The sequence below is a fragment of the Zonotrichia leucophrys genome, chromosome 4 (genome assembly GCF_028769735.1).
Source record: "Zonotrichia leucophrys gambelii isolate GWCS_2022_RI chromosome 4, RI_Zleu_2.0, whole genome shotgun sequence".
In the NCBI taxonomy this organism is placed as follows: Eukaryota; Metazoa; Chordata; class Aves; order Passeriformes; family Passerellidae; genus Zonotrichia; species Zonotrichia leucophrys.
In genome coordinates, this window is record NC_088173.1 from 38,076,118 (window position 1) to 38,088,255 (window position 12,138).

Sequence of the window (12,138 nt, forward strand, 5' to 3'; positions counted from 1 at the left end):
AAGTGTGAATGTTGAGAGATTTCATTTCACAAAATGCAGACTAAGAAAGGCAAGAGTGATGACACCAGGAGGAAAGTAAATGTGATGCTTCTGAGTGGGCAGAAGCTGGAGCTGACCTGTGATACCAAAACAATATGTAAAGATGTCTTTGATATGGTTGTTGCCCATATTGGTTTGGTGGAGCATCACTTCTTTGGATTGGCTACTTTAAGAGGTAAGAATAACTGCTAAATTATTTCTTCTGCCCTAATTCAGTATTCCCTTTAAGAGATATTGTGCTTATTAAGTTGTTGTTAGTCAATGGAAAACTTTGCTGTTCAATGCCCAGTTTCAGAGTTATAAATCTGGTCTTTATCCTCCATCTGGTACAAATACTTGGTTTTCATGCTTTTACTCTTGTGCTTCTCTTTGATGTTGTGCAGACAATGAGTTTTTCTTCGTGGATCCTGACATAAAGCTAAGTAAAGTAGCTCCAGAAGGCTGGAAAGAAGAACCGAAGAAGAAGAACAAGCCTCCTGTCAACTTCACTCTGTTTTTTCGCATAAAGTTTTTTGTGGATGATGTCAGTCTCATACAGTGAGTGTATGAAATTTTTTATAGCCTCTTAAGCCCTAAATTTATGGACAGAAATTGGGTATTAATCTGTACTGGAGCACCAAAGGTGGTGTGTGGGTTTTTTTCATGGTTTTGTTTTATATTCCTGTTCTAGGCACACGCTGACATGCCACCAGTACTACCTGCAGCTGAGGAAGGACATCCTAGAAGACAGGATGCATTGTGATGATGAGACAGCTTTGTTATTAGCATCCTTAGCTCTCCAAGCTGAGTATGGAGATTACCAGGCAGAGGTACATCATCAATTTCACCTTTGGTCTTGTTGAGCTGTGATCTTGCTGCTTCATTAAAGACCGGACTGTGCTCTCCCACACGTGCTCTGCAGCTCTAGCCCAGACTGGAAGCTCAGCTGATATGCTCTATGCTCTTGGCAGGTTTTACTGTGAGCAGGTGTTCCTAAAGTCTAACACAGTTGCACAATCTGGGTGTTAAACCCTTTTTTTTTTAGTGGAACTACAGTCAGGCTTGAATATGGAGAAACTGATATGAAATAAAGCTATTTCAAGATGGAGATTGTGATTCCCTCCCCTTACTCAGAATCTTATGATTCTCTGAGTTGTAATGTACAGTTGTTTGTAAAAATGAATGTTTGTGCTTCAGTTGTGCTCATAGGGCATGGAAGTATGTGGAGGTGCCATCACAAAAATGTTTTGCGTTGCAGGTGCACGGCTTGTCCTATTTCAGAGTAGAACACTATGTCCCAGCAAGAGTGATAGAGAAACTGGATCTGTCCTACATCAAGGAAGAGCTGCCAAAACTGCACAGCACTTACGTGGGTGCCTCTGAAAAAGAGACAGAGTTAGAATTTCTGAAGGTAAGTGGGCAGCAGTTGGCTTCCTTCATCTGTGCCTTAAAAATTCCCTTGCTGGAATGTGAGTGCATGGACTTCAAGTGAAAGCACAGTAAAACAACTCAGGCTGTGAATGACACTGAAAGGAAGAAAGCTGAAAAGATTTTGTCCAAAGGACACAACATAACAAGCCAAAAGAAATTGTAACAGATAGGAAGTTCGCTCACTGTTTTCCAATCAGTAGTCTTAGCTCAAGCTAGCTAAAAGCAACTGCTGATCCTATGTTTGCTCTAAAGGAAGCAGTGTTTATGAGGCAGCACACCCTGTATTCCCCATGTCTTTTGTGCTTTCTGTAGAGGGGAAAAAGTTTGTAAATTACAAAAAGATTTGTTACAGCTAGTACTCTGTGTAATTCTTGGTATGAAACAAGCCAGAAGTACTGCCAAGGAGAATTTTTTGTGCAGGTTCTATGTAAGATGATAGGAAAGCCATTATCCATGGATATATTTGGATTATTGTAAAAGGACCCATTGAGAAATCTAATTATGTTGTTTGCTCGTGGGATAATAATCAGGTTCTCCCTTGATCAAAATGAGTTCAGGGAGTGAAGGATTGCTGTTGAAACACCAAATAATCATTACACTGTAATTCCACAGCCACACTTCAGTTCCACCATCTCTGAGTAGGTGATGGAAAAGACACTCAGCTTTGTCCATTCCAAGTCTGTTGCTCATTTTACATAAGTGTTCTTGTTACTTAGCCACAGAGAACAAAGCAGGAGACAGGATCCTGGCTAAAATCTAGCCTGGCTTGGGGGTGTGTTGGGGGGAGTTAGCTTCCCTTGTTTGATTCATTCCGTCAGTCCCTTACACCAGTACTGAAGAGACAACAGGGGTGAATAACTGGGAGTGCAAAGTGAGTGACACTGCATAGGATACCTTAATATGGTCACAGAATTGCAGTGTTAATTTAATTCTGCTTTAAAAACTATGTGAAGAGCAAGTGCATCTGGCTAGTCACAGTTCCTTGCTAAAAACGGCTTTGTGCAAGTTTGAATTACTGGCATGTGTTCTCTGTGCTTTCCCTGTTTGATTTTAATAAACATTGGGTTCATTTGCTGTAGTCTGGCAGGTCAGAGGTACCACCAAGTCTTAAAACCCTCAGCTGCTTTAAACTGTAAGTAAGTGGAATCACCAGGCAGAGAGGATTCTTTTGCTAAAATCTGTACATTTATATGCACATGTAAACATTTATAGAGAGATGTATAATATTCATATAGTGCTGTGGAAACTTGTAATGGCCCTGAATTTGTACTCATAGAAGTCTCATTGCATTGATCCGTGCAGTTGTGTCAGAGGCTCACAGAATATGGGGTTCACCTTCATCATGTGCTGCCTGAGAAGAAATCCCAAACAGGAATCCTTCTGGGAGTGTGCTGCAAAGGAGTTGTCATTTTTGAAGTTCACAATGGTGCCCGAACACCTGTGCTGCGCTTCCCATGGAGAGAGACAAAGAAAATATCCTTCAGTGTGAGTTGGTCTCTTTTCCTCTGTGTGTGCACATCTATATTTGTGTCTCTGGTTACTGTGATGTTTTTGTTGGTTATTTTTGCAAATTAAGCTGCTGCTTTACAGCATAGTGCTGTGTTTTGCATGGCTGTCATATTATGGGATTGAAATAGGAGTTTTCATGTCTTGAAGGTTTTTTTTTTTTTCTTAGCTTGCATGGACAAGCATAGTGAAGGAGCACCAGAATGAGAATCCTGCATTAGAGGACTGGGTGCAGGCAAATGCCAGTACTCAGTATAATTAGGAGGTGCACCTATGTTGCTTTCAATTTATATTTCCAAGAGTAATTAAGTTAAATGATAAAAGATAACAGGCTGACACTTGATCTGGACAACACCAGCCAACTTGAGTGGGTACACCATAATCTGGTGATCATGTATCAGTTTTTAATGAAGCATTGGTTTCAAATGCTTACCTTTATATAGGTGTTGAAAACAGGACTTCTAATTCTGTCTGATACTTTATTGAAAAGCTACAGCCCATTTCATCTCTGAGATGGTTTTAACTAGAATGGATAAATTCAAGTTTAAAGATTACTGAAAATATAAGTTCAAGACCTGGAACATTAACTGAGAGGTTTGGTAATTAGATCAGCATTTAGTTATTTTTTTCTTAAATGGCAGCATCCCTTGTGATTTCCTCGGGGCGTTTGAAAACCCCATCTTGCAAAATGTAATAGTTCTGGTTGTCATTACTCAGCACTAACAGTAACAGATACAGATTACTGTAATAATAAAATAATAAAGCACTTTCTCATCTAGCCCAGAAGTAGCTTTAAAGAACTACTTTATAAATCTCACATTACCTTTGACTCCTATTTTAATAGAAATCTCTTTCATCCATGCATTTTGCTTCAGGAAAGTATGAATGCTGTAACTGTGCACAAGCAAACACAGAATTCTTTGTAGGCTAAAAGAAATAATTTGTCTTTGACTTTTTTTGTTTCTCCATTGTGTAGAAGAAGAAAATAACTTTGCAGAACACATCAGATGGCATCAAGCATGCCTTTCAGACTGACAATAGCAAGACTTGCCAGTACCTTCTGCATCTCTGCTCTTCCCAGCATAAGTTCCAGCTACAGATGAGAACCAGACAGAGCAACCAAGACACTCAGGACATTGGTAAGGACTGTGATGCTATGTGGTTTTTATTAGTAATCTATATGTATTTTTGTAAGGAAGAAAACTGAACTGGAGCTTCAGTAATTGTTCTGAGTACTCTGTGTGTGTGTGTGTAAATCTACATTTGGAGGGTTTCCACTATGAAGAAACTCTACTAGCTAAGCTTGTTTAGATTTTGTTTAAGGGGTGGGAAAGGAGTTGGAAGAACACAGGCTGGCACACAGCAGCTGCTCTAAACTAAAAGGAATCTAAAAACAGGTCATTAAAAGTACTTTCCTCTTTAATTAAATAAAGGCTTTTGCCTTTTCTTTCAGAAGTATCTTGAAAGTATTTCAATAACGGGACTTTTACCTTTTGCTTAATGTGAAAGGGATTGGTTTAATAAAGTGGAATTAATGGTGTGATCATGGGAGTGCAAGTAAAGTAGGGGACATTCCATGATGCTCCATTTCTGATCTGTGGATGCAGCTGTCTTTATTTTGCTTAATGTTGGGTGGACCTGGTAAAGAACAACATGCATACTAATCTTTCCTTCATAGTTCCCATTTTCTTCATAACTTGTGTGCATAACAGAAAAATGTAAAGGCATTATTTTTAGTTAAAAAATATTAATTGGAAAATGTAGTCAGTGAAAAAACCCCTCTGAATGAATTTCTTCACTGTTTGGAGCAGAGCTCACTTGGCTGGCTGGCCTTCAGTGTGGTCTGGAAGTGCTGTCTTGGTCAGTCTGTCTGCTCATGCTCTCTTTGTTCCCTGTTATCTGTCTGCATTCCAATTGCTGTTAATCCAGACTTCCACCAGTGTAGCTGGGATGAAGTTTGACCACATTGCTGTGGATATTGTGATCTCTAATTTAAAATAAAAAGAAAAGAAAAGAGGAGGGGTGGGAGTGGGAAAAGGCATGTGGCAACTATCCAGCTTTTCTTCTATTCTGTTGGGCTCAGCCAGCTTCAGGCAAAGAAATAAGACCAAGTGACTTAAAGCCTTTTTACCATTCTCTGATTTAGAGTTTGCTTATCCTGAATTGCAGAGAAAAGCAATACAGGAAGGGCTTTCTTGGCTTGGCAAACTTGGTTGCTCTTAACAGATGGCGTATGTGTTGTGCTGTGGGAGTCTGGGAAACAATAGTTTGCTTCTGTACAGTGCAGATCATTTGGAAATCAGAGGTCCCAGATTCCACCAATCACTTGTAATCAGAAGCAAACGAATCAGCATTATGGTTAACTCCAGCACACTGATTATTAAAAGTAAAAGCAATTAAACAAAAAAAAATGCTCCTGTCATCACTTTGCTAGATCTAAATCAAACCCTTAATATGCCAGTACAAACTGGTAATTGGAAGCACTCAGTAAAATAGTAAAGAAAAGGACATACATAACACTAAAGAAAAGGGCATTCTGGATTCCAGAAAGGGCATATGGAAAAACAAACCAAAAAAGAGAAATGAGGGTTAAGTCAGCCTTAGAGATGATGAGTTTTGAGCACATGAGAATTTTCAGTTACAGGATTGGCAGAAGGTTTGAAAAGCCTAATGCCTACTAATATCTATATAATATAGGTAATGGTGTGAAAGTATTCATCTGAAATCCATAGAAATTCTGTTTGATGTTCTCAGAGGGTAAATACAATAATAAAAGAGATCTCAGCTCACTTTTTTAGGGTACTCTTCCCCATGATGGCAACACAGCAAGTGCAGCTGTCATTGATGCCTTCTGTCAGAGTCAGGAAATTGGGATTTGTGGATTTCTGGTCTGATTGGGCAAAATCATTTTTCTGTAGCTTATCTGGTTGGTGGCTGTAGCTAGAAAAGGTGTTTGGTGTGGATGAGGAAGTGGTTATTGTATGCTAATTCACCTGATGAAAGGACAGAAAAACACACCTTCCACAACTAAATCTTCACCATCTCTATGTCTGTTACAGAGGAAGCTTGAGTTACCGTGGCAGTTAATTCCTGCCTGAGGAATTTGGAGGCACTATTGGAGGCAGTAAAGTCTTTTGGAATGGCAGGACTGAGGCTGCATTTGTCAAATACACTCTTTTCTAAATGCCACAGTATTTACCATTAAACCTAATGGGTGATGTGTACCAAAAAAGTATAATTTTCCCTTTGACTTACAGTGCAGCTTCCTAAAGCAGCTTGTTTGCTACATATATATAGGGTTACAACCTCCCTCTGGTTAACCCTACATCAGAAATATATATGGCAGTTGAGGATTGCTTTCCCTGAGACTTCCCTGTGAACTGACTCCAAGACATCAGTGAAGTTTATGAAGGGTCCAGGTGGCCTGATTTCCTTTAAAGTCTCTGAACAGCCAACCACTTGCCACAGCTTATCAGGTTGCTGTGTGAGAGCCAAGCCACAGCCTGCTAGCCTTAGGAGGCTGTTAGGGTAATAGAAAGGAGCCCTGCTCAGCTTTGCTCTGAATTAAGAGGGGTTTAGGCTAAGATGTATTATCATGAATTTGCTTTCAGCTAAGAACATCCACCCAGACACTTCCCACAGCTCAGCTGACAGTAATTTAATTACAGCCCAAGACTTGTTTCTCACTGCTGCTTAAGGGAATCCTTGCTAATGAGTCCAAAAGTCTGGCAAACCTCAGTCAACCCTTTCTGTTTTGTGCTAGGCTGTTTGTAGCAGGGAGGTCCTTAAGTGCACCTGAGTGCACTGGTGCTCTGTATCTGGGTAGAGATGCTGCCAAGCCCTCATGGCCTTGCAGCTGTGCTGTAAATCTGGAGAGGCTCACACCAAGAAAACAAAGCAATGGATGGAAGCATCTAATAGTGTGCACACAGGGGAGACCTATTTGTTCAAATCCTGGAAAAGACCTTTATTGAAAGAAGATGTAGTGATCCAGGTCACTTGGCCTGAGGATATTATTTGTTTTGCAGAAGGAGATGATGTGTCTGTCTAAGGCACAGCTGCCTGACAGGGAATATGAGTCTTCATGCTAATAAGAGGATAAATATTCAGTGGTTTTGGACTTTGGGCTAGTGTAGTGTCATGAGCTCCAAAATTTGCTTCCTGAGCAAACCCCATGGTGGGTGATTATATATCTCTGCTAAGCATCTGGAGAAAATACATTTTGTGTGAGTTAGTTGTTTGAAAAGCATGCTTTGCACAAGGTGTTCACACTAGCTGTACTGAATAACTTTAATTGTTTGGGTGTTGTTGGTTTGTTGTTTTTTTAATTTCCACAGAAAGAGCTTCATTTAGGAGCCTGAACCTTCATGCAGACTCTGTCAAAGGCTTCAACATGGGCCGAGCCATCAGCACTGGCAGCCTGGCCAGCAGCACTCTGAACAGACTCGCTGTCCGACCCCTGTCTGTCCAGGCAGAGATCCTGAAGAGACTGTCCTGCTCTGAGCTCTCGCTCTTCCAGCCACTTCCTGGCTCTGCAAGGGACAAGAACGAGAAGAGTCCGTGGGAGGAAAGGCCCAGAGTTATGAGCAAGTCATTTCACGATCTGAGCCAGAGTCACATCTCTGTTTACCCCCCGAGGAAAAATGTTATTACTGCTTTCGACTCTTCCCCCAAAAAAATAGAAGATATCATGGGAAGGGTCTTTCAGCAAATGCCAAAATTTGATACTGGATCAGCAACGGGAGCATTAAAACCAAGCAAGTAAGAGTCTCTCTGACCACCCTGCAGTATATTTGTGTACAGTCAATGTACATTTTGCATCAGTTTTGATTTATTATTCATGCCATTATTTTATTACATTGATCCTTCCCTCTCCCAACTTCCTCTTCCCTCTGTCTGGTTCCCCTTCTCTCCTTCTCCCCTTTAAGTTCAAAATCTCATGCAGGTTTAAGTAGAAGCCCTGAAAGAAAGAAAAATGAATCAGACTCATCATCCATTGAAGATACCGGTCAAGCCTATGTTGTAGGTCAGCATGCAAAAAATAATATTACTGTATTTACTAACAAACTTCTAAAATTGCTTTGGGGGTAATGCTTTGATATATTTGATATATTTATTAACTGATGGTAATATTCTGATTTAAAAGTGGGAGCAGAGTATCACATGTGAAAGCAATCCAGGCCATTATTGCAGTGAATCCAAAAAATCCTCCTTTGGTCAGCACCAGTCTTTGCACAGAGGTGTAATGTAAAAGCTGTAGCAGAAAACAGCTTCCAGGTTATCACTTCAGGGTGCCATTTGGTTGTATGTATCTTTTAGTAATTTGCTAATCTTCATAGTCTGTTTGTGAAGGCTGAACTTTTTTAGTGTTTTTTGTGGAAAGAATGTAGGGAGTGTTTTTTTGACTGTTTGGCATCAGCTGGGTATTGGGCAGTGCCTCTAAGTAGTAGCTCCACACTTGGGAGTTTTTTCTTCTATTTTGGAGGGTTTTTTTCAGATACAACAAATTAGTTAAATATTTTTTGCAATACACTGGGTGTTTTACAAAAACACTTTTGTATTGAGGTAAGCCAGATGCACTTACTCCATTTTCTTGGCAAGGACTGGAGTTCACACAAGTAGTCTTACTATTAACTAAAAGAGAGAGCTCACATTAAAAAAAAAAAAAAAAAAACATTCAAAGCAGCTAAATAGATTTAAACTAACACTGGGTTATTAAACATGAATGTTTAATATCTCTGTATTACCAGTTTCTGGTTCCAGAAGGTTCCCTGTTATAACAACAGAAACTATAATGCCTGAAATATTTGCAGCCTTAGCTGCTGGTTGGCTTTCCTGTAGTTACAGGACATCAGAAAAAGTTGAAGATGGTTAAGTTTCTGGGGATGGGGTCATTATAAACAAAGTAAAAGAAGCAAACAAAGCAGTGTGTGACCTCCCACATCTGCACCCTGTGCATTTGGAACCAGGACTGACTTGGGAATGATGCATTTTCAGTGCTGAGAGCATAAATGCTGAGGAGTGAGATGAAGTGTGCAGGTTCTGTAATTGTTGATTGCAGCCATTTACTCTGTGCCTTTAGTTTTGTGATTAATATGATGATGTGCTTGCCCATAATCTTCTGGGCAGCAGTTCTGGTGAGGGTTTTAGCCACATGTCAGAAAGTCCTGCTGGATCACACTGCCTGTGCTGAGGGACATAGGTTCTTTGCACGGTGAAACACATCAGATGGGTTTATAGGTTTGGAGAAGGCCAGGGCTGCTTTATTAAAAAGCTTGAATTTTATTCCCTCATTTACTTTCATGTATTTGTACATGTATTATTTTATCCTCTTTAAAGTAGGGCCACATTGGCTTGGCTGTGATAATTTCAAAGAAGGCATGATTCTATAAGCAAACAATTTTAAGTAGTAGTTCAAATTGCTTATTACAGCAGCAGCTTATTTGTTCCTTTACAAAATCTTAGAAGAGTCCTGTTGTGTTGGTTTATTAGGTTCAGCGTATTCAATATCCAATATTGTTAGAAAATTTAGTCTTTGACTTCATTGCACAAGATCCATTACTTTGATCTGAAGTTAACCATGGTCATAAAGTCCAAACCTCTGTCCTTCCTTTAATTCATTGCCTTTGCATGAGCTACCATCTATCTGAATCTTAAACTACAACTAGAGCACATGAAAAATTTGGATTTGCTAATACAAAGCTAGTTTTATGTTTATTCATTTTTAAAAGAATTTTGCTATTGTGAATGAGCTCATGTGAACTGTGTAAAGACTGAAACAATTCTTGGTAGCTTTTTTATTAAAAAAAAATTATAACAGTGTCTAATACTTCCATGCATGTCACAGGTGTTAGCATGAATACTTCAGAAAATCTTCTGTCATCAGCAGCACATAAAGAGAGTGGTAAGTTGATAAGTAATTAATTCAGTCAGTTTGTCACTTGCAAATGCTTCATTGTTCCACCTGTCCTGTGCCTTTGGTGTTCTTGAGTGCCTCTGCCAGTTAGCTAGATAGGGCCTTTTTCTAGTATTTTCATTCCTATTATTTATTTTGGATTGCTTCTTGGGGGAGGTTTAGACATCTGTATGTGATATTTTTCAGATATGAAAGAGTGAAGCACTTAAAGGGTGCTCTTTCCTACCAGAATCAAGCTCTTGAAAGCTCATTTCCCTTATTTAGGAGGTTACTGCTTCTGTCCTTTCTTTTTACTTCTTTCACTCTTTAGGCTTGATGTGTTTTTGAGGGAGAAAAAGCTCCTTTTCTGGGTGATGTGCAGTATGCTGCACTCTCCTGCATCACTTGTTCTGTGCTTGTACCAGTGTGTGGAGCTCATTAGATTTCTGCAGCTGTGGATTGCCTCTTCCACTTAGGGTAAAAGTATCCCAGGCACTCCTGGACCAAATGAATGTCTTCTCTAGGATGCAAATCCATGAGTTCAGACTTGCACTATGTTGGTGTTTCCTGAAGTTTCAGGAGATTTGGCTTGTTTATTTGTTTGTGTTTCGTCTTGTTTGCTTGGGGGATGGGATTTTTTTGTTGGTGTTTGTTAGTGGGGGTTTTTTCTTCACAAAATTATTGTCCTTGGGTCTCTTAAATGCCTGGGTCTACTTCAGCCTGATGGGATGCCTCAGGAGTCAGAGTTGTATTGTGAGGATGCTCAAATTTTAGAAGAGGTGGAATCAGCAGCCTGTGGAGTTGCAAATGAGGAAGTAAATTGAAGCAAGAGAAGTTTTAGTAGCTGTTTCTAATTTTGGTTGCTTTTTAATGAAGAGACACCATTAAGAGAACTCATTGAGTTACCTTTCAGTAATTCCATATGACCCTCAGTTTCAATTTTACCAATGTGTTTGCATCCTCCCTACCTATGAGTAGAGCACATAAACACAGATCTAAACATTTTCCTGAATTGAGACTAATGAAACTAAAGATTCTAGGACTCAATTATGTTGTCCCTCCATTAGACTGTGCCAGCTGCTTTTCTTAGGAGGAGTAAAAGATTTTTAACTGCTGAAGATGGAAGTGCCTTAGAAGGGTTATAGAGGTTTTTTTCTCTGTTTAGCCATGGCTTAGAAGATGAAAGTTGAACCAACTAGATCAAAACAACTTTTCAAGTTATCAGAGAAGTAATATTTTTTAATGGAAAAGAGCTTTAAAGTAAACCTGAAGGGCAGTGTTGAGGTAGTGTCTGATGATGAAATGTTGGCTTTACAGTTGACTCTCTTCAAACAACACAGAACAGAGTTGCCACACCAGAGAGAGAGATCACTTTAGTGAACTTGAAAAAGGATGAAAAGCTTGGCTTAGGTAAGTGGCTTTAAAATTGCTGTTGACATGTATTTCTAGAAGCCAATCACAAAATAGAGTTTTCTGGTCTGTGTTTAAGCATTTATTGTAGAACTGAGTAAAGCAGTGCAGGCAGTGAAGGCTTTTAAAATGCAGTTTCTGTGATGTTAAGCAAGTCTGATTTTTAGTTTTTCCATATTGTAAGTGTAGGATAATATTAATATTGTGAACTTGTCATCATTGAAGTTGGCCTTTTAAGTTTATCTCTGTTTAAAGTATAGAATTTTGTCTCTGTGGAATGTCACAGCTTTGAGCTGTGACAAATGCTTTAAATGAATGCTTTTTTTAAAAAAAAAGACACAATAAAAGCATTATGTGCTAATTGTGGAGGGTTTTGCTTATTCCTATAATATCAGATGGAACACTGATTTGATGTTTGAGGAGCCTGGGAGATGAGATATTTACATTACATTCCTTCCTCTGCCACTGATTTTTTTGCATAAACCCACCTAATTTTTCCTATATGAGTAATGAAAGATTTGATGGCAGTGTTGTGCTTTAGGAAGACTCTCTAAAGTGTCCTTAAGGACATTGTTCTGTCATTCAAAATCAGATTGTAGTGTAAATTTGAGAGGGGAAAAAAGCCTACAAGACAGCAATACTTAGTGTTTACACTGCACAGTAATGTATAAGTTGAGCAGAAATTAAAAAAAAAAAATTCAAATAAATGTAGTATTTTTCCTCTTTCTTCCCCATGCAATTTATAGTAGTTTGCTGTTTTAGCTAGAATAGAGAAGACCTGATATCTTTTACTTTTTTTCCCCCCCCAGAACATTTGTCCCAGGTTTATGTGGTAGAATGAACAGAAATAGATTAGAAGCCTCAAAATAAAACAGAGA

At 39.2% G+C, this 12,138-nt stretch overlaps 1 protein-coding gene across 5 annotated transcripts in view; it reads left to right on the forward strand.

The window, feature by feature from the left end:
- Nucleotides 1–12,138, forward strand: part of PTPN13 (protein tyrosine phosphatase non-receptor type 13) — a 111,739-nt gene that overhangs the window by 73,549 nt on the left and 26,052 nt on the right. For all 5 annotated transcript variants that reach the window (XM_064711190.1, XM_064711193.1, XM_064711194.1 and 2 more), the window contains exons 12-21: nt 40–214; nt 423–576; nt 710–848; nt 1,277–1,429; nt 2,752–2,934; nt 3,932–4,094; nt 7,293–7,716; nt 7,884–7,981; nt 9,803–9,859; nt 11,168–11,260. In XM_064711190.1, the coding sequence (XP_064567260.1) occupies nt 40–214; nt 423–576; nt 710–848; nt 1,277–1,429; nt 2,752–2,934; nt 3,932–4,094; nt 7,293–7,716; nt 7,884–7,981; nt 9,803–9,859; nt 11,168–11,260 (1,639 nt within the window). The remainder of the gene's footprint in view (nt 1–39; nt 215–422; nt 577–709; nt 849–1,276; nt 1,430–2,751; nt 2,935–3,931; nt 4,095–7,292; nt 7,717–7,883; nt 7,982–9,802; nt 9,860–11,167; nt 11,261–12,138) is intronic.